Source organism: Lotus japonicus, chromosome 2 (genome assembly GCF_012489685.1).
Source record: "Lotus japonicus ecotype B-129 chromosome 2, LjGifu_v1.2".
NCBI lineage: Eukaryota > Viridiplantae > Streptophyta > Magnoliopsida > Fabales > Fabaceae > Lotus > Lotus japonicus.
Window position 1 is genome coordinate 45,386,979 of NC_080042.1, and position 22,881 is coordinate 45,409,859.

The window sequence follows — 22,881 nt, forward strand, 5'->3', positions numbered from 1 at the left end:
ATTCAGTATTTAGTTAGTCTTAAGAGGATCGGTAGATCATCTTCTTAAGAGGATACTAGTGAGAAAATCAGTGTATTGTTAGTCACTTAGCAGGTTGCAAAGTGCAGTTGTAACACTCATTGATTTTAGTGGATTGCCTTCATCAGAAGAAGGAAGAAATCACCTTCACAGGTGGACTGGATTAGCTTGAGCTTTTATCTCAAGTGAACTAGGATAAAATACTTGTGTGCTTTACTTCCTATCATTTAGCACTTAGTTTTTATCTTTGAGTTTTGAAAAAACTTAAAAAGTATACCCGTGATTCAAAAACTCTATTCAAACCCCCCCCCCCCCCTTTCTAGTGTTTTTCGCACCTTCAGGATGGTATCCCCTGAAAATGGTAACTTGTATAATTTATGATATACAATGATTTGGTATGAAGAAAATGATGAAATGTAGTAAGTGAAATACCCTTTCAGATTTTCCCTTCATTTCTTCTGGACTTAAGATTGCCTTCCACATGAGCAGACCATGTTTACCTGAAGCAATCATCTCATTCCAGTATCTAATTGTATCGTAATTCACTGGAACACCTGGTTTGTCAGCATGCTTGCCTTTGTGATGCTGGGGAGTTTCTTCTAAGTTGTTGGTGATCTTAGCAGGATATTCTACCTCATGGTTGTTGCTGTCATAGACTCTAATTTCAAATTTAGCTGGTTGAATATATGAAAATTTGATCCATGTTGTAGTGTGAAGTTTATATATAGTTCTGAGGATAGTTATAGATTTTCCGAACCAATATCTGTTTCTATGCCTATGTGTTTTCATAACTAGGACGTTTCCTGCTGGATCTTCTAATAGGGCATGGTGTTGCAGTTCTTGTCCATATATTTTGGTTAATCACCGTGGAATCAGCAGACTATTCTGCAATTTAAGTAGAAGAATGAAAAATTGAGGATTTAGATGAAATAAAATATAAGAAAGGTAACAAACAGAAAGTACTGTTGGTAAGAACAAGTGTTTACTCTTTGTTTTCAAAAGAGGATTAAATCAATATAGAAGGGGAGGCAAACAGGTAATCAAGAGGCTCTTCTAAGTTTGAAAGGTAGTACCATCGGTGCATAGAAATTAATCTCATAATTGATTTGGTATGATTGTTATATATTAAATTCTGGTAGGATGAGTATTCTATTTATATTTATGAAAAACCAAAATTCAAAATATGGACACTTAGTTTTATTTTATTGTTAACTTAATATCTCATTGTAAAATATTTGGAAAAAAAATAATATAACATGGTACTTTATAGATATTGTTTTGATACTTTGTTATTTGTTTTTCTTTATATTTTCGTATGAAATTATAATTAAATTAAATTAGAAAAAAAAATAGGAAAAAATAAGATGTGAGGTACAATTTAATTTATTATATTTTAATTGGATTAAGACATTTGAATCACATCATATTATGTTATAATAAAATATTTTGGAAAAAAAATGGCACCGTGCATAGCACGGGTTACTACCTAGTAAAATACATGACATCATTATCTGCTTTATTAATATTCTAGTGGATGCTTACATCAACACTCTACATTATTCTAGTGGATATTTATGTCAGTATTCTATATTATTCTAGCAGATGCTTATATGAGCGTTGCATCGTCACACTTACATCATTGTGAAATCATCACAATATATATATATATATATATATATATATATATATATATATATATATATATATACTCTCACCTTTTTTTTTAAAGTGCACTAAAAGACTTACACCTGTTAATAATTCCTATTAACTTTCTTCCACCACCTGTTATAACTTATTACTAATTAAGTTTACTCATCTAAACTTGAGTATTCATTTGCCCCCTTTTCTTGCTTTCATTGGAAATCTTCGGTTAAATTTTCATGACAAGAAATTTCTATTATTTTTTCATTACATTTGTGCATTGTGATTGGGCTCTAAAATCATGAACTTCTTTTGGTGACCTTTGACTGACTTGCATTTTTATTTTTGGGTATCAACTGACTTGTAAAGTAAGTGAATTTGAATCTCCTCATGTGTATATTCTCACATGACCATGACATGTGAAGATAGTGGGCTCACTTTACAGGGTAAAGACATGATCACAACCATTAATTGAATTATTTTATTAATATTTTCAAAGTAGATAATCACTACTAATAGTTATTATGCTTATTTTATTCACTTTAGAGGAGTCAACCCATTGATGAGAGGTCCAATTTTTCACGTTAGATTTTCTACCAGTTTTCAATGATTTTTCTCGCTTTTTCAAAATCTTCCCCTTATTCTTCTTGTTTTCCCTTATCACCCCCCTCCCCCTCTTGGATTCTGCTCTCAATCTACCTATGCATATTTTTTATTTGGCGTGTAACATTCTTCTTTTTCAAAAAATGAAAACTATTTGAAATTATATTTTAGCATAAATCATTAAGTAATTTTGAATCTATCCAAAACATTAAAGTGAATTGACCAAAATACCCTTTTGCTGCATATTTTTCAGGTTTTAAAAGATTTTTCTATGGTCTTTTCACCAAGAGTAATTTAAAAATTATGATACTTATCTTTTTTTGAACGTTATGATACTTATCTTGAAATAATAAAATTAATTATTGGGCTTCTATATGTTTTTTTTTTGAGTTTTTCGTAATTTTAAGCATTTTCGAAAGAATTGAAAATTTATTCTACTTCGTTAATTTATCAAAGAAAAGTTAGTCCTCGTAGGATAGCTCAAGTGGTAGGAGCTAGGGGACATATGAGTTGGGTAGGGGGATGTTTAGGGATCGTTTCCTAGCGGGTGCAATTTATCTTTTCGATGTATAAAAAAAAATCAAAGAAAAGTTAAAATTATTAACTTATGTAATTATGCTCAAATTTTCGGCTGCTATATGTGACTTTTGTGAGGATTTTTTAACTAAATCTTAACTCTCCAAATGACATGGCATAAACCTCCGCTTGACATTCACTTGTTGGGTATGAGGCAAACAACATTATAACCCCCTCTCACCAACCAACATGTAAAAGTTTGCCTAAATATTAACCACACAATTCAAAATTCGGTTTCTACAAAGCTTCTTGTAGACTCCACTCACCTTCTTCATGTCTTAACTGAGACCTCCGTTCCATCATGAATTTAGATTATCTGCAGCATTAAGTCCCTCAATCTCTATGAAATAATGAATCCTGGTCGTTGGGTAAAGGAAGGGTTCAAATATTTCATAGATATTTTAATTATAGGTGCCCATTAGGGTGAACACTTTTATTATTGGTTCACTGGTGAACCAAGGGTTATATTAGTAATTTACAATTAAAAAAAAATCGCTAAATGAACCCTCTCTGGTTTATCTCCCTTTCGCCATGTGCATTAGAACAAGCTGCTAGAGGGATTGCGGTTCTAAGATACGGTGTTGTGATCTTTGATCAGTGATGGGGGACTTGGCATTGAATGGAGTTCTATCAAGGATTCCTTTTGCCGCTGTGTAAGACCTGGATTTTCAGAACAAGTTAAGTTCCGACTCACGCGTAGAATCAGTGTAAGCGTGACAGGAGTTTGGTATTTGAGAAAGATTAATGAAGAAGAAAGTTCAGGAATTGCTTGAGGAATGTTGCGTAGTTGCATTCGAAGTTAGTGCGAGTCGTCTGCACACCTGCCTTATGGCGAGCGTGTCCAGAATCGGTTATTTCGCTTCTAGAGCAACGTTTTAAGTGAGATTTCGAATCCTTGGAAAATTTAAAGATTCTCTTTATTTTTCCTTCGACCAGCGTTTCATTTCGAAACTCTGGACTGTACGCACGATAGTATTCACTTTTCGGATGTCCGACGACGCTAATTTCTTTGCTTCGAAACCCTAGATTCGAGCGATGGATGAAGACTTTTTCTATTCGGGACTTCTAACGAAGTTTCCGTCCGCGATGCCAGATTTGTTTCGATGTTTCCAATCTTTTTCTAGTACAAAGTTTTGTTGTTTGAGCATCACAGCAAAAAGTAGTTTTTCGGGACAGACTAACTTACACCGCCTTTGGGATTTTAGATATCGTTTTTCCCAAATCATAGATATTTGTTTTGAGTTCTGAAATTCTGACGCCAGAATCTCTCTTAGAATTTCTCGGTGAATGTGCTGCAAAAATCGAAATCGCGAAATTTTCATTTTCCCGCGATTTCACCCGCCTATAAATAGGCGAAAAAGCAAAATATCTCTCCATTCCATCCATCTAAGGCCGCGAATTGAGGAGAGCTTGGGGGAGAAGATTTTTCGCGAAAACTTGACCAATCTTCGTGCAGTTCGTCCCTACTTCTACGTATTGAGGTAACTAGCATGATTCCTACCTCTGATTATTGTTTCTGTTGCGTTTCTGAGGTCGTTTCTGTGCTCACAGTTTTTGAGCTTTTTGTAAAACTGTCCGATTTCTCTGATTTCTTGGTTGGGTTATGTTCCTTACATTCCCAAGAGTCTAAAACCTCTGTCAGTAATCGCCGATTGCGATTCAGTTGTCCAGGATCTGAAAAACTGTTTCAAAACCCTTTTTGTCTCACATTTCGAAACTTTATTGTCAAAAAGCTGTAATCTGACTTCGTGCCTTTAGGATTTGTTGTCACGGATGTCATAAGGATCAATGCTGTCAAATTTGTTTTCAGAACTGATAACTTTGAAGTTTTGGGCCTTTATTTTGGACCAAAATGCCCCTGGATAGCCGTATTTCGACCCGATTGTCCGAAAATTGTTCTGACAGTTTCTTTACCTTAGTTTTATCCTAAAACTACCTTGTAAACAGATTTGATCGAAGAAAAAGAGCCGGAGCCCTTTTTCTCTTAAGGCCGAGAGCTATTCCTTTAGGGGGGAAGTTTTTCGTTTTCGAAAACTTGTCTTTTTGTACCCGAATGTCGTATTCTGAAGCTTTAATGCTTTGTCTATCGGTTATGTTTTTTTTCGATCGAACTAATCGATTTTTTTTGGATTCTGCTTTGTTTTCTCCGAGGTTCAGTTGAAGGAACTTTAGGAACTGCAAAGCAATTGAGTGAAGGAGCCTTTGCTTGCGAGACTGGAGCAGCTCGAGGTTAGGGCAACTTACATATATTAGCTATGATTGCATGATAGGCGTCGATAAATTCGACTTATGCTTTATCTGATGTTGTTTATGATGATGATTTATTGTTATGATTGTTTTCATAACTTATGATATTGATGATGTGTTGAATTGAGCGTTTTGACGCAACTTCGGAGTGGAGATTCATTGATCTAGTGATCTTTGATATTTCGGGTTGGATGAGCAACCCTAGGCAAGTTCAAACGAGGGGTTTGAGACTTAGCCATTCGTTGGGATTCGTTTGGATACTTAAACTTTCCCCGGGAAATTTCTTTTGGGTGGTTGGTTTTTGGAAACTTAGAATGATTAAAATTTCGAAAACTAGAGACTTTGGGAGACTTAGACTTTGAGAAATAAACTCATAACTTGACTAATCCAATTCGAACCGTTTTTACCAAACGAATAATCATAGGAGAACTAAAGGGGAAAATAATTGCTAAAGACGGGGAAAAGTCAACTTTTGTTGTGGGTTTTGGAGAGATTGGGGGGAAAGCCACTGCGTTGAGCTAAAGTGACGATTGAAAGTCACCGAGTACCTTAGTACTCTTGTTATTCGAGTGGTGTTGTATTGACCGACGCCAACTCTGGGTTTTGGGTGTTGGAGCCGTGTTGTATTGACCGACACTTAGTGCTCTTGTTGATTGGGCTATGTTGTATTGACCGACACTAGACCCTTGTGTACTCTTGTGGGTGGAGTTGTGTTGTATTGACCGACACTTACTCCGAGTTGTGTTGTATTGACCGACACTAACTCATGGGTTTGTTGAGATTGGGTTGTGAGCTAAACACTTTCGTGGTAAGGGCGGTTCGTTGTTTGACTAACCATATTGCATCAATCGGGTGAATAACGGGAATGGTTCACCTGTGCATATCATGGTGAATAACGGGAATGGTTCATCATATGGTGAATAACGGGAATGGTTCACCAAGGATGAATAACGGGAATGGTTCATCCAGGATGAATAACGGGAATGGTTCATCCATAGTGAAGAACGGGAATGCTTCACTTGTGGCGAACGGGAACGCGTCACAAATCCGGATTCATGATTGCATATCACGCATACATTCATTCTGACTTGAACTGTGTGCTGTTTGTTTATTGAAGCATTGTTAGAGTCATAACATGCTAGGATTGTTTATATATGTATATATCAACATATATCTATACCCCCTATCACATGTTGAGTGTATATCTACGTATTTCTGTGAGTTGACCCTAGCGCCTTGGCTTTGGTTGCATGTTTGTGTTTGGGCGGTCGGCCTGCTGCCAGATGTCGATGGCCGACTGGTGTTCGATGGTATCTCCCTCGGGGGGGATCAGATATGAGCTTGTGGACCGTCATGCCCCACCGCTTGGGTGATCTATCTTGTGGGTCATCGGGCGACGTACCGGGGAAGGGTCATGGAGGACCAGACTGACGAGCGTGGACGTCTGACGAAAGGAGTTCTACGACGCATGGAGCTGAGCTTCAACTTGCCAACTTCAGTTCGCGGTGGACTCGGTACTGGAAGGGTAGGTTTAGGCAGGCGTCATATTTTGTGTAGAGCTCTGATTCGTCTTACTTTTGGGACATGGTAGGTTTCCGATGCATGGCTTTTCGTGTGGTTCTCTTATTGAGGGATCACAGTGAGTCAGTCGGACTGTAGGGGTTTTTGCTTAGGCCATTTTGAGGCCGACTTTCTCCTAGTGAGTTGTAATCATAAACTTTCTTACTCACACCTCTGGGTCTGTACATATTTGCCTACGGGCGTACTACTTTGGAGTCACTGCGGGTGCGCGTGACGGGAGAGTGCAGCTGAGGCTGTACTTGTGTATATATTTGTATATCAGTTAGTTAGTTGTTGGGTTGTGTCTTTACTTCTTATCGCCTTGTTTTAAAGGAATCAATCGGAAAAAAAAAATTACCTGTTTTCCGCGTAAAGTTTATTTTTGGTTACTAAAGTGACACATGGAAATTGGGGTGTTACACGCTGAATCATTATCAAGTTGGAATGCTGGAATTGCTAATTTATTGCTTCCTTTTGTTACTCAGCAATTCTAGTTTGCTACCCAGTTTCTTGTTTTATATTGTACCCTCTTTGTTCTCTTTTCTTTCTGCCTTTGTTTGTAAGAGCATTTCCAATACTAATTTTTAGTTCTTATCACTATTCATGTGGGCCCGTACAGTCATGTGTGCTTAAGCAACTCTTTACAGATTTTGCTCCAACCATGAGTTTTTAGTTCTTAGGCTCTTAGCACTATTCATCCGATCCCACAATACCATTATATTAATATTTTTATTTTCATATAATTTTAATTTAAATTTAAATGTTAATTCAATATTTAAATTAAATGAATGAGAGAGAAAAAAATTAATTTTTTATGCTAAGAACTCAAAAAGTAAAACTTCTTATATAAGATCATCTCCAATGCATAGTTTCTAGTTAGGTTGCTTAAACACTACTCTATTCTGGTAGACCCAAATTGCCACATAGGATTTAAGCAACCCAAGTATAATTTGCTCAAACTACGGTTGTTTATTTTACTTTTAGTTAGGTCTCACTATACCTCATATATTTATATTATTTCAAGGTTATGACACTATTCAAATTCATGAATGAAAGAGAAAATATAATTTCTTAATCAAAAAGTAAGGAGAGAGAAAATAAGCAATCGTTACTTAAATTTAAGCAACCAGACTACCACGTCATGTTGCTCCAATGATGTTTCAAAATAAGTAACGTTGCTTAAGTGCTCCAACTGGATTTAAGCAACCCTCATTGGAGATGCTCTAAGAACCAATAACTCCACGTCATCCCCTTAGTGGTTAAGAACTCAGTTCTTAGTTCTTAACTCAAAAATAAGAACTAAAAACCTTGTATTAGAGATGCTCTAAGTTTGCGAACTTTTCTGTATCATGGGTGGCACCCCTTGTGCCTATTTATTTGGCTTACCTAAAAAAAAACTTTGACCCTCCCCACATATTTGAATATGAAATTCACCCCCTACTAATTCTATAACTTACAAATCAACAGAAAGAAGAAAGAAATTAAATCTCTTCAAAGTAGTCATGAAATCACCCCTCGAGGTAGATTGTAAAAAGTAGTCATGGACCTTCTTAGCATCCTCAAGGGTTTTCGTTTGGCCACACAAATTTAATAGAAGATCAAAGCAACCAGCATCAGCCTTGACCCTTTGTCCATCAACTCAATCGCCTCTTTAACCTTCCCCTCCCGACACAAACGTTTCAAATCAAAGATAGAAGGTGGTGAAGTGCAAAGTAGTAGGTGGTGGAGATGAAATTTGGTACTCCGCCTTGCCTCACGACGAGAGCATGACCAAGAACGAAGGTATCAAAGAACACCGCATGAGGGAAACCATTAGCATCAGCATTGGCAACGGAGAGAGAGAGAGAGAGAGAGAGAGAGAGAGAGAGAGAGGTGTATGCTGGAAGCCTGTAAGATGGACCAAGGGTTATTAATTTACATTTGCACCCTTTTATCATTCACTTAATCCTAACCATTCAATTAATGTAGATTCCAAGATGCTTAAATCCAACAGCGCTGGATTACCGGTGGACCAAAAAAAAAAATCGTCCACCTTAGTGGGCACCTTAATTATAAAAGTAAAATAAAATGATATTAAAGGTAAATAACTTCGTGAAATCAAATTCATCTTGTTCCCTCACCAGCGTCGTCATCACCATTCCATCACCGTCGAGCCTCCCAGCTTCGTCCTTGACATTTGGTTCTTCTCCGGCTCTTCTCCGCCGTTGAATATTTCGTTGTTGTCCCCCTTTTATCAATTTTAATTTGATATGAATTTATGTTTCATAACTTTTATGATTTTGATTATTTTTAAGAAACCTCCATTGTTGTAACCTCCTTGGTGTTTTTTGGATGCAACTGATATTTTCCCCTTTTTTCTTTCATTTTTTAATCTAATTGTTACTGAACGAGAAATCTGAACCCTTCATTTAATCCAACGATCAGGACCCAGTACTTTGGAAAGTTTAGGAATGTAATGCTGCTGAATTTTTCCTCACACCCTAAACAATTTCCTTCATTTTCCCGAACCTTAACCGAGTATCATTTTGCACCAAAACCAAATTTTAACAACATATATTCCATTTTCACCACTTCATCCTTCCTACTATAGGCTTATATCTCTAGGAGAAGCTCTTTGTGACCTAATATATATTGGGAGCGATGTAGAATTTTAATCTCATTTTTGGAGTGACTTACGCTTGAATTAGTGGTTACTGATTGAATTTTCTTGGTGTTAAATGTGTGTTTAGTGGTTGGACAAGATCAAGAACAATTTGGAGGAATTCATGCCCTCCCTAAGCTGGCTGAAATTGTAATGAGATAAAGGGAACACATATTTTTATTATTTAACATAAATTATATTAAGCACTCTAATTTATGTCAAATCATAAAAATCCATCGCCCCTTAACTCTATACAACTTCGCCTTACCTAGAGAGTGCAAGGGGTTCTCCAAATTCATCTTGATATTGAAGAACCACTAACCAATCATATAACACTAAGAAATACAATTACTATCCACTAAATTAAGTGTAAATCATTCCAAAAGATGAGATTACATTTCTAAATCACACTTGTTACAGAATAATATAATCAAATTGGTACAATGGCCTAAACGGAGAGGCCAATGATGATTATGAGACGTAGGATTAATGTCATTTAATCCTGATATTTGGATAGCACAATCTAATAAGATATCCCATTTCTTTAGGGCTTCGTCCAGGAACAAAATTATCTATAGATATGAGAAATGTTAACAATTCTCAGGTACACACTCTTTTAAAACCTTAATCACTATTCTCTCTCCCTCCCTCTCTCTCTCTCTCTCTCTCACTCTCTCTCTCTCTCTCTCATCTTAGATGACTTTAGTATCAGAGTGTCTTGCATGTACCCATCTCTAGAGCATACCATCGACGATCGTTGACATATGAGACGACAATAACAAAGGAGAAGAAGCCAAGGTAAAAGTCAATTCTCAAGCTTAATATCTTATACCTAAACACTCTAGAGGAACATGCGACGATGTTCAACGAAGAAAACAATGACCAAAACTGAGAGAGCTCTTAACAAGAGGTTAGCCAAAAACCTTAGTTGTATCTTGACAACAAAAACCGAGCGATCACACCAAGGGACACTATTATTAGAAGGATAGAAGAGTGTCACATGGAGTCACCACTCCGCATATAGGAGCAAGACAAAGGGTTGACCCATGAATCCTTTCTTTACACTCCTCTCACTCTCACCTCTTTTTTCAACAACCACTTCCCTTTATTCCCATTGCTTCCCCTTATTTCCCTCTCTTGAATTTTGATTTCAGTGTACTTATCTATAGTTTTAATTTTTTGTTTAACCTTCTTTTTCAAACTCTGATTGTACAATCTCCGTAATTGTCATTGATGTAATTTAAGCTTGAATTAGTTGTTAGTGATTGGATTTTTAGGTGTTATATGTTTGTTTAGTGGTGGGACAAGATAAAAATCAATTCGGAAGAACCCGTTGCACTCTCCAGGCTGGCAGAAATTGTAAAGAGTTAAGGGGAGGAGATGAAATTTTATGATTTAACATAAATTACAGTGCTTACATATGTGATGGATTAAATAGAAACTTGAATTTCGTGAACTTAAACTTAATCTTGAAATTTGGATACTTACTAAATTTATGGATTTGGAAGCTAAACTGTGAGTTCTAAGACTGTAAATTTGTGGAGGGAAGCTAATTCACGTCATCAATGTTGAATTCAATACCAGTATATCTGCAAAAATAACACTACTAACATTGAAACAAAGGTACCGCATGATTTTAGTATACTAATTGCAATCTAGAATCTAATTCAGGCATCACATTCTCACTAAGTAACAATGTGAAAGCAAATAGACACATAATTATAAGAATTACAACCAACACATAAATACTGATCCACACATCAGTTTACATAATTGATCAACCAAGTTCCAAGCCACACACACATCAAAGTTTCAATCACAAAAGTGTCTGAATCATGAAAAACATTATCCTCTTAATACAATAATGACCAGCCTAGGGAGTGCAAGGGTTCCTCCAAATTGATCTTGATCTTGTCCAAACACTAAACACACATACAACACCAAAAAAATCCAATCACTAACCGCTAAATCAAGCTTAAATAGTTCCAAACATGAGATTAAAATTCTAAATCGTACATGTTACAGAATAATATGATCAGACCCAATACAACGGCCCAAACGGGTTACCCATAAGGGTTGTGAGAATTAGGATTAGTGCCATTTAATCCAGGATATTTGGATAACTCAATTTGATAGGAGATCCCATACCTTTAGGGACTCATCCCAGGATTAACAGTTCTCAAGTACACACTATTTCCAAACCCTAATCATTATTCTCTCTATTAGCTTGACTGACTTGACCGTCTGAGTGACTTAGCCACCTGCGCTGCACACCTTTGGCGATCGTTGATAAAGGAGACAACAAGAATGAAGGAGGAGAAGCCAAGGTCAAATTCAATACTCGGGTTTGTTATTTTATGCTCAAAGATTGGAACCATATGTCAGAATGATAATTCTCTTCCATCTCGACAATGTTGACTACAAGAAGATAGTTGAAGAATCATTCACCCACTGTGGAGGGACGTGTGGTGACGATCAACGAGCAAAACAATGACCAGAATTGAGAGAACGCAAAATAAGAGGTTAACGAACAGCCTCACCATCCTCCTGCCAACAACAATTGAGTGATCAAATTAAGGGGCACTCTCATCCTTGATTTCCACTGTTGTCAGCTCTAAATCTAGTGGTTCTCGTGGTGGTCGTAGCCCGTCTCGCAGTTTGAGACCAAACAACTAAAGAAGTCACAAGCTTCCCTCCTTTTTGTTCCTGTTCAGTTTCTCCCATCTTCATAATTGTTGAAGAATTCACAACTGTACCAGCATCCCGATTTGGCGGTTTTGGTGGCGGCAGTTTGGTCACCCCATATGCTGCAGTTATTGCGTAGGTACCCTATTTGGAGGGATCGGTGGACAAAACTTAGGTGAAAAGGCAGAGTAGTCGCACTCCTTAGAAGTCGCTCCTGCCACTGGACGACCATCAAGGCCCGGCAACTCCCACCGTGAAAGGTGGTCAGCGTTACAAAGATCCCTTGCTCTGTCGTTAAAGGCCCATTTCGTTTTACTGATGACCCAGCCTGTGTCTTGCGGCTTTCGTGGTTGTGTTCATTGTGCTGACCTGCGTTTCAAGAACTCCCTATTTCTAACCTTTGAGGTGTTCCTCTGCTCTTGTGAACCACCATTCTATGTTCTTGATTTATCTGATTTTTTTGCTTCCCTAAATCAAGTTTCTTTTCTGCGCCCACTTCTGGTTTTCTGACCCCAGATTCCTTTCTTCCCCTCTGAGATGTCACAGAATCTAAATCAGTTTCTTCTTCCTAATCTTGAATCCAGACTGGTATATCAGGATCCATTTCTGGTTGAATAATTTTTTAACAAAGCTTTCACATAATCTCACCATTTTGCATTCGGGTTGTTCCTTTTCCAGTAGTACCACCAATTGAGAGCACTCCCTCTCATTGCTAACAAAGCCCAAGACAACTTCTCCTTCTCTGATATTTTCAAAGCCTGAAAATACTGCTCCGCCTTGATCAGCCACCAGTAAGCATTTTCTCCTTCAAAGGTGGGAATCGCCTTGCTTTCCCTCGTAACTCATTGTCTCCTCTCTCATTTCTTCAAGATTCATGGATCCACAACACCTGGAGTGGTGCTATGAAACCAATTGATAGAATTAGCCAAGACGAAGGAAAACTGATATTATTGAACAGGAAAACTAGAACAATGCTGAGTAATTCAAGAGACTCAGCCACTCTCCCTAATTCCCAATTACAAACAAGATACCCTACCCTCACTATTCTCCCCACCCTATTATTTATATTCTCTCTTCTCTCTCTAATCTATAACCAATTCACTAACTTACCACATGACTTCCCTAACTGACTAACTGACTTAAGGTAGCTAAGGGGTTATCAAAATAACCCAACAACAATGAGCAGCAATAGAAGATAGGAAAGAAGAAGAAATACTGAAAATACTTCTGAAATTAATTCTCAAAATAAACTAAGAAGGAGAACCTTCTTCCAAGGGTGAAACCTTTTTACGGACTCCAATACTTCAAAACATAAAATCCTAACCTAATGAGGCCACCCCTGTTTATAACTAATCTAACCTACTAACCTAAAAAAACTGGCCCTAACTGGCCCAACTCTACCAAAATAAAAAAGTGCCGCCTAACAGACGTAAGTAATACCTAACGGGGATGGGAACATGCCCAGGTACAGGCCCAGACGCACCACAGGAAGACCCATACGGCATACCCATGTGCCTCATCCAAGGCCCATGCACCACCCACAAAGAACAGCCCTACTATTAATTTGAGTAATATTTAGAACCCTAACAGGTTCCAAACTAAAGTCTATGCTTATGAAATAAGAGTTTAGGTGGTTGGTGAACTAAAACGGATTTAGACACACCACAATTAATGCACTTACCAATTACCATGGCACAATAAGTAAAAGTTTTATGTTGGAAATTAGACAAAACTTTCAGTCAACTATGCAACCCTTCCCATTAGGGGCAACAAAATAAACGTGGTTTAACTAAAAGTTTGTTTAGCTTCCTATTGTATAAAACATGCAGAATGTTACCATTTAGAAAGTGGTGAGGTATACCATTCTAGGAAATACACACAGTTAAAAACAAAATTTTCAGCTAATATAATACACAGCCAGTGGTTAAGCTTAAGCAGTGAAAATCTTAGGAGAAAGAGTCTTACCTGGATGGCTGGATGTAAATAAGAATTAAGTAAGCAATTATATAAAGCACATTCTATAGCATAGACATGAAATATAAAGAAAACTGCCAAATCTGAGTTTTTACTGCATATTTTCCATCTAAACCTTGAGGAATTGAAGAATACGAAACAGGGCCTGTAATCATATAAGTTAGTATGAGAATTTTCAGAATGAGTTTTATGAGACAAGAAAATTGTCATGAACTCCGCCATCCTTAGCTTTGGTTACAACTTACAACTTCAGTAACTAGCCTCAGAATTGCTCTGGTAAAGGTTTTTCTATTTCTGAGCAGCACAATGGCCAGGCTCATCTTGCTGAACAAAAATAATACTCAAGTATACAAGAAAATAAAACTCAACCCTTTTAAAACTCAAAATGGCAAAAGCCTATATCAAAAAGAACTATGCGCATTACTTATGCTGAACTGAAATTGCAATGAATGTTGAGCAATTCCGAAACCTCATTATCCCTTACATGATCATAGAAAAACCTAAGTAGCACATAAATTTCATCACGTCTATCATTATTCTGGTCTGCATTAAGAAAAGCACAAATTTTGCCTCTGGCTTCAACCCAACTGCAACCTGGAATCCTCTTCATCCCTTTTCCCTTCATCTCTGTCCTTAGAGTTGAAGCATCTGACCACCTACCTGCTGCTGAATGAGTATTTGATAGCATCACATATGATGATACATCATCAGGATCCAAAGCCAGAATCTTGCTTGCTGCAAGCTCCCCCAACTTGATGTTAGAGTGGATTTGGCACCCTCCAAGTAACGCCTTCCAAAACCCAATTCCAGGGTCAAAAGGTATACTGGCAAGGAAATCTTCAGCTTCTTTAAAACGCCCAGAGCGTGCAAGCAAGTCAACCATACAAGCATAATGCTCAGGTTTTAGCAAACTAGGGCTCTCAAGCCTGGCTTTGTTGAAATATGAGTAGCCCTCATTAACAAGACCAGCATGATTACAAGCCGAGAGTAGCCCAAGAAGTGAAACCCCATTGGGTTTATATCCTGCAGAACCCATTTTTTTGAAAAAGCTTATTGCTTCAACACCTCTTCCATTCTGTGCATATCCACATACCACAGCATTGCATGAAACTATGTTCCTTTTTAAAAGCTTGTTAAACATTAGGAGGCTGTCTTCCATGCTTCCACATTTTGCATAAAAGCTGATAAGTGAATTACCAACAAACACGTCAAGCTTACCCAAAAACTTGATAGCACATGCATGGAAACTTTTCCCCATTCCAAGGGCGGCTATATTTGCAGCTGCAGTAATGACAGAGGGAAATGTAGATTCAGTGGGAATAAATCCTTCTCGAAGCATGTCAATAAAAAAATTCACAGCTTCTTCATTATGGCCTGTTTGGCTGCACCCACCAACCATTGCATTCCACGAGACAACATTCCTCTCAGGCATCTCATGAAAAACCTGCAAAGCATCTTCAAACCTACCTCTCTTCAAATACCCACAAACCAGAGCTGTATAAGACACCACATTGGGATGTTGGGTATCTCCGAAAGCCTTCTGGGCTTCTTCTATAGTACTCAACTTGACATACAAATCAAGAAGTGCACTACCAACAAATACATTAGAAGCAAGGCCAATTTTTGTTGCACAAGCATGAAGCTGCCTACCAATAACAACATTTCTGAGTACAGTGGAGGAGTGAAGCACAGTCCCAAATGTGAACTCATTGGGTCTAATTTTGGAGGCAAGCATTCTTGAGAAAAGATGAATAGCGTCTTCATGGCAGTGCCGCTTGGCGAAGCCGCAAATTATGGTGGTGGCTGATTCAACAGTCAAGTCAGACATTTCATCAAACATGTGGCAGGCAACTTGAAAAGTGGTTGGATCAAGACCATATGGAATAATGTCTTTTTGTACAACGGTGTTCTCATGCTTGGTGGCAAGGGAATGATAATGGGTATGAACGGTTTTGGTTATATAGCCACAAGAAACTACTTGGTGTGTGATCCATGTAGGTACAGAGAGTCTTGAAACTAAGTTTTTCATGTGAGTCCTCATCTAACGTTCGCTAGAAGTTTTCACATCACAACCCTTTGTAGAACCCAGGAATTGGGGTGTTTTCCCTCAAACTAACATTGTCTTCTCGTGGCGAGTAGCCATACATGAATTCAACCGGAGAGTACAAGTTAATCTAAAAAAACAAATGATAATGGGCAGATTCTATAGTATGTATGAGCATACGAAAAAGAAGATGAAAAGAATAGAAAATAGTTTTTTAAAGAGAGATATCTCTCATGTCTCATTGACATACAAAAAGAACAATTATATCTTCACATGGAGAGGTGGAAGAAGATAGATATAGGAAGGAAGGAGAGAGAAAATAAAGATGTGATAGATAATTTAATTGATAATAAAGAGAAAAATAAATAGAAAATGAAGATGAAAAAGATGTGGAAGTGTGTACATATCATAACTCATATAAAAAAGAGGATTTCAAGTTAAAGACTACGGGTCTGTTTGGTATGTTGTATATTATAAGGCCTGATAGTATAAGATCTTTTTTTTTTTTGAAAGAGATAGTATAAGATCTAATAGTATGAGGTCTGATTGTATTAGGCCTGATAAAATTTTAATATGAATAATGATATATATTATAAATATGAAAATGGTGTTAGTGGGTGGTAAAGTTGGCGGTGGCGGCCGAGGTGGCTGTGATAATGACGATGGTGGTGATGGAGGGTGGTGGTTGTGATGGTGGTGGTAGAGGTGGCAGCGGTGATGCTGAGAAGTGGTTAGGGTGGTGGCGACGACGGTGGTTTTGGAAGTGATGGTGATGATGGTAATGGCGGTGACGACGGTGAAGGGAGGTGGTGGTAATGGTGGAGGGTTGTGGCAGCGGTAGTGGTAGTGGTCGTTTAGGTGGTGGCGGCGGAGATGGTGATGTTGGAAGTAATGGTGATGATGGTTGTGGCAGTGCTTGTGGCAGTGGTGGTGGTGGCGACTAAGGAGGGAGGTAGTTGTAGTGGTAGTGGTGCTGGTGGGTCATGACGGTATATATCTACTGGTGGCGGTGATGATAATGACATTTAAGGTGGTGGTGGTGGCGGTGGAAGGTGGAAAGTGATGGTGGCGGTGGCGGTGGCAGTGGTGTACGTCAATGTTATATCTATATTGATCAAAATGTAAGATTAAGATTGGAGAGCACTTAATGTATATTCAGCTCTATCCTGTAAATACTCTAGAAAGTTGCAAACTAGTAAAATCAAATGCACCTTGTAAGACCAAGATTTGGCCAGGTTGTACAACTCTATGTTTTGATGATAACACGTTTATATTTGTGTATAAACAATTATGGTACTCTAACGTTTGCTTTTTAAGTGTTTCACAAACAAGTTCTGATTTTGATTCAAAGACATATTCATCAGAAGATAAAGACCAAAGAGTAACTAGTGAAACGCTTCTGCAATCACTACGTTCATCTGAACGCTAGTAAATGCTTCAGATGTTCTGAAGATTAAAGCCCTGATGTGGGCTTTGAAGACTCAAGTGCTGAAGATTCTGAAGACCAGAAGTTCTGAGCGAACGGTCCAGAAACTGAAGACTTAAAGATTCTGAAGTTCAAGAGAAAGCTGGCGCTCAAGACCAAAGTGCTTATGATTCTGAAGACCAGAAGTTCTGAGTGCACGGTCCAGATGCAGAAGTTATGAAGGTCAGAGGATCCAAGCTTTCTCGTGACTCTGATCAAGTTGCTTCACAGGTTCCATCATGAAGCGTCTCCAAAGATTAGAAGTCAACTAGGATAAGGCAAATGTCATTGTCAATAGTACAAAAGCAGTGTACTATTCTGGCGCCTTACCTAACGAGGTTCAGCCACAACAGGTTCTGGAATTTTCAGAATTGCCCTCCAACGGTTAGATTCCTTCAACGGATACAACACTTTCACCTTGGAGTATTTAAAGGCTGAAGAGAGAAGAAATTGGCTAAGAAACTATTGTGCAATCCAAGTGAAACTTACCTGCGAATACCTTGGACATATTTCTTCATTGTTCTTACTGTGTTTACTCCTGCTTGTTTAGAAGCAACTCTTTGTAAACCCATGCCTTTCAAAAATCTGTCTGTATTTCCTTAAGGGACCGGGTAGGTCAGATTCCTTGAGAAGACTAAGACTTGTTGTGTCTTAGTGTTGCTAGTTATTAGATTTGATAGTCACTGAGCAAGGTGTACTAGTGCAGTTGTGACAATCTTTGATTAGTGGATTACCTTCATTCTACGAAGGAAGAAATCACCTTAACGGGTGGACTGGATTAGCTTGAGGGATTTATCAAGTGAACCAGGATAAAACACTTGTGTCCTTTTCTCCTCTCTTTATCTCTTACACATTGTGTTCTTAGAAACCGAAAAGATTTGATAAAATCTTAAAGGGAAAGTTTTTAAACGTAAAACCCTATTCAAACCCCCCCCCTCCATTTCTAGTGTTTTTCATACCTTCACACCTTACTCAAGAGTATAAATTGAGCCCATTCAATTGATGAACATGAAGTGTCCTTATAATACTCCTTTGGAGAAGTTCTGCCCAAAACTCATAAGCACGAAGAAGCTGGAGCAAAGAATATTGGGAGGAGTCTCAGATAAGAAAACTCGACAGCTTGGAGAAGTTTGAACAAAGCATACACATGAAGCCTTAAGAGATTGGGAAAATAAAATTGTGAAGCCTGGAGAGGCTTTGACAAAGAATATTCAACGGCTTGGAGAGATTGGATTAAAGAACATTTGGGAGGAGTCCTGGATAATACTCAACAACTTGGAGGGACTAGGTTAAAAAAAACTTGGGAGAAGTCCTCATAACACTTGTTTAAGGAGGAGCCTGACTAATACTCTCTTTAGTGGAAATATTGGTGGAAGACCAAAGATTGGATATAACACAAGATGGGTGAACAAAGATAAAATTTGTGTCTGTCAATGTTTAATTTCTTGCAACGCGCTCATTAATCTTCTGCTGCCATCAACATCTAGACAATGCAAGAAGTTTTTGGAAAACATAATTTTAAGTTCTGAAAACCATTAAGAATTACACAGACACAATTAAACCATCATTCATGTTTCCATCTGCTTTTTCTCAATAGTCCTATTTAGTTTAATCAAATTTAGCATTATCATAAAATATATTTTAGTAAGTATAAGATGGAAAATGGGAAATGTAAAATGTCAATTCTTAGTTAAAATATGCAATGGAAGTCAAATTCAATGTCAACATGGGTTGGTCAGCTGGTTGTAGGAACCGGAGTTGTGTCTCACCTTCCACATGGTGTGGGTTTGATTCCCCTATGATCTATAAAATCCCAAGTTTGTGGACAACCTCCCTAGGGAGATCCCCTAATACTCCTGAGTTGGTTAAGTAGTTGGGCTTAGCGAACCCACTTGCGATAGTACCGACCCAATAATAAATAGAGTAGACTTGTTGATCTCCCTAATATGTCATTGGTGCCATCTAGGTGTTCCTCCTTTCTACGATTTGTCACTTTCATTCACAAAAAACAAAGTAAAATTCAATTTGCACTCCTTCTTGGACTCAAAATGGTTGAAACTTCAAAATTAAGTCTCTCCAGCTTTACCACTTGACCTACATGAGAGGAAAAGTAATAGGCTCATATGAAGACCAAGGTGATGAAGTAAAGGGCCTTTTGTAGCACCTTTTTAATTTTTTTTCCAAAATTGGAAAATTAGTTATTAATTCCACAAATTCAGTGAGGAGCTAAGGATATGGCAAAAAACAATACAGGTTGGGAATATTTCATACTGGTGTTGTTGAGCTCTCTCTTATAGGTAACATGAGGACTATCTGTAATTGAATTTTTTCGAGTGATAAAAAGAAGAAAAAGCAAAGGGACAAACTAGGTCTGAACCAATGATCTCTTGATCTGCAGTCAAATGCTCTACCAGTGAGTATGGACCGATGAATGGAGATTATAATGCAAATATATATATATTGAATTTTTATTTATGAATTTTTTTAGGGGTTGAGAGGTGGGGTTTAGGTTGGATTTTTTCTAAAACAATATTTGAATCACGCACTTTAAATTAAACAAGAGAAAGACTACTTAGTATTTATATTCATTCCACCAATACAATTGGGCACTAAGGCTATAATCGAAAATAGTTGGGCTCGCATCTTCAATGCAAGGTTCTTCGTTCTTATTTTGGAGTTAAGAACTAAGAACTAAGAACTTTACCATTGGAGGTGCTGAGATGGACTCCTTAGTTCTTAAAAATAAGAACTCAGTTCTTATATAAGGAGTTTTTCTTTTTGAGTTCTTAGCTTAAAATATTAATTATTTCTCTCTCATTCAAATTACTTTATTACTTTATGAATTTTGTTTTATTACTTTATGAAAATAAAAAGTATAAATAATGTGGTTGGTGAGACCAAATGAATAGTGGTAAGAACTAAGAACTCATGGTTGGAGCAAAATTGCTTGAGAGTTGCTTAAACACATGTGGCAATACGGGCCCACATGAATAGTGCTAAGAACTAAGAAATAGTATTGGAGATGATCTAATTATTTCATCTTGGTTTTTTTGGGATCTCTCTCTACTGGATAAAATTATCGAAAGCTTCAAGTGTGAAAATAAAAATAAAATAAAACACAACAAAGGGCCCAACCGGGTTCGAACCGGTGACCTCTTGATCTGCAGTCAAATGCTCTACCACTGAGCTATGGACCCTTGTATGAGCGTCATAGTGAAAATACATGTTGAATTTCCATGTAAATATTTTTTTAAGGTATGGAGGTAGGACTTAGGATGATTTTTTATACCAAAAATAGGATTTGAATCATGCACTTCAAAATTGAACCTCTCGAGCTCTACCACTTCAAAATTTGAATCATGCACTTCAAAATGAAGCATAAGGTGATGAAGTTGTAATATATATATATATATATATATATATATATATATATAAATATATATTTTGAATTTTTATTTATATATTGTTTGGGTCGAGAGGTGGGGGCTTAGGATGTTGTTTTCCCAAAACTAGATTTGAATCTCGCATTTCAAATTATGGCTCATGAGCTCTACTACTTGGGCTATGATCGGGTGGACCACGAGAGCAGGGCTGCCAAGTGAAGAAGAGAAGCCTGTGCACTGAGTTGCGTGACGGACCCAGGAGGGGCTCCTGCAAGGGACTCCAATGCCAAAGTGAGTAGAGGGATCGAGTAAAGGGGTAGCAGAAATTAGAGAGAGTAACGTACCTTAGAATGAGTGAGCTGCCCCCCTTATATACAAGTTGGAGAATTAGGGTTGGAGCCATGCAACGTCATGCATGGCTCGTACTGGTGGGTCAAGGGCCGTTGGATCCTCCTGCTCCCTCTGCGGTTTGCAGCGATCCAACGGTTTAGATTGCCTAGGGGGCCCACCATCCAACCACCCTAGTTCCGTAGGGTGGTTGGCCTAGGTCAACCCCTAGGTGGTGGGGTCCAAGTCCTCGAGCTAGGGGTGAGCGCCGTCCCGCTCGTGGTCGAGTCTACTCGGGAAGCGTTCCTGGTCGTCCATATTGGGCCCCACTCGGGTAACACCCTTACCTGGTCGTCTCGATCGGGTGACACCCTTCCCGGGTCGTCCCAGAACTGTAGCCCCCCAGCTCTAGTCCACTGAGGTAGTGGGCTAGAAGCTTTCGGTCAGGTTTATGCGAATTTCCCTACATCCTTTGGATCGGCACCTGCCAACTCTTGCTGGATCAAGTTGCCCCCTAGCTCTGCCTCACTGCACGGGTGAGGCATGAGCCTAAGAAGGTGAAGATGAAGCCGGAGGGGACGGTCGGCATCCCCATGATACGAGACGATCGTCAATCGTACGGTCGTCACCTCCATGATGTGGGACGGTCGTCACCTCCATGATATGGGACGGCCGTCACCCCATGATATGGGACGGTTGTCACCCTCATGATATGGGACGATTGTCACCCTCATGATATGGGACGGTTGTCACCCTCATGATATGGGACGGTTGTCACCCCCCCCCCCCCCGTGGACCTCGGGACGGCGAGTGACAACTCGAATTCCAAACGTTACGTAACAGTAACATGAAGCGACGTCTTGGCAGTGCCATTAATGCGTCTGAGAACAATTGGCACGCGTTACGTCGTTTCATTTCCCTTGCTGACGTGGCGGAAGCTGATTGGATGATAGTTTTCCTGCCTCCCCTAGGGTCATCATTACAGACATAGGGTTTGGTGAAGCGTCGCTTCCCATTCCTAACTTCTCTTATAAAAAGGGGAGAAGGGATTTCATTTGTGTTTTCCTTCTTCTTCTGCACCTCAAGCTCTCATCTTTTCATCCTTTGAAGCTCTCCATTCCGTCGTCGTAAGGCTCAGTTTCCAGGCGGTCGTCCTTCATTTCCCGGTGATCGTCCTCTTCTTGTTACTTGGTGAGTTCTTCTCGACTTCTCCCGCATTTTATTTTCTTCTTCTTCTCCTCGTCCCGTCCTCTAGGGGTTCTTAGGGTGCGTCTTTTCGGGAAGGAGAGAGTTGGCTCTCCCCCCCCGTGTGGCGGAGGGGCGGTCCGTGGGCCGGTCCTCCGGCGCTGGGTTTGCTCTCCCTGCCGGGGACAAAGGCGGATCCTACTGGTTTTCCCCTTTGAGTCGTGGTCAATAACTTGAGATATTGAAACGACGCTTTCCCTTGTGCAGGCTTAAGTATGACCGGAGCCGAAAAGAAAAAGGGCAAAGCGGTCGGGGGCAAAGCGGCCGGGGGTGGTTCCAAGCCGAAGATGAGCAAAGATGCTCCGAAACGGAAGAAGATCGACCGAGAGAAGTGGCCTCATTTGGAGGGTGACCGAGCGCATTTAGACGATTGGTGTCGGGAAATACTGAAGCTCGAGTCCTGTTACGCCAATGAGGACGATGGGCACTTCCGGCGACAGTATTATTTATCCGAGACGCAGATCGGTCCGGG

At 38.9% G+C, this 22,881-nt stretch overlaps 1 protein-coding gene and 1 non-coding gene across 2 annotated transcripts; both read right to left on the bottom strand.

Moving 5' to 3' along the window:
* Positions 1 to 14,148: 14,148 nt before the first annotated feature.
* LOC130738104 (pentatricopeptide repeat-containing protein At5g42450, mitochondrial) lies at positions 14,149 to 16,229 on the bottom strand. The gene has a single exon (XM_057590008.1). It carries the CDS (start codon positions 15,984 to 15,986, stop codon positions 14,370 to 14,372), a length of 1,617 nt encoding a protein of 538 aa, XP_057445991.1. The 5' UTR covers positions 15,987 to 16,229; the 3' UTR covers positions 14,149 to 14,369.
* A 4,350-nt stretch (positions 16,230 to 20,579) lies between these two features.
* On the bottom strand, positions 20,580 to 20,651 carry TRNAC-GCA (transfer RNA cysteine (anticodon GCA)). The gene has a single exon. It is a non-coding gene; the product is annotated as a tRNA-Cys (tRNA).
* Between the last annotated feature and the right edge of the window lie 2,230 nt (positions 20,652 to 22,881).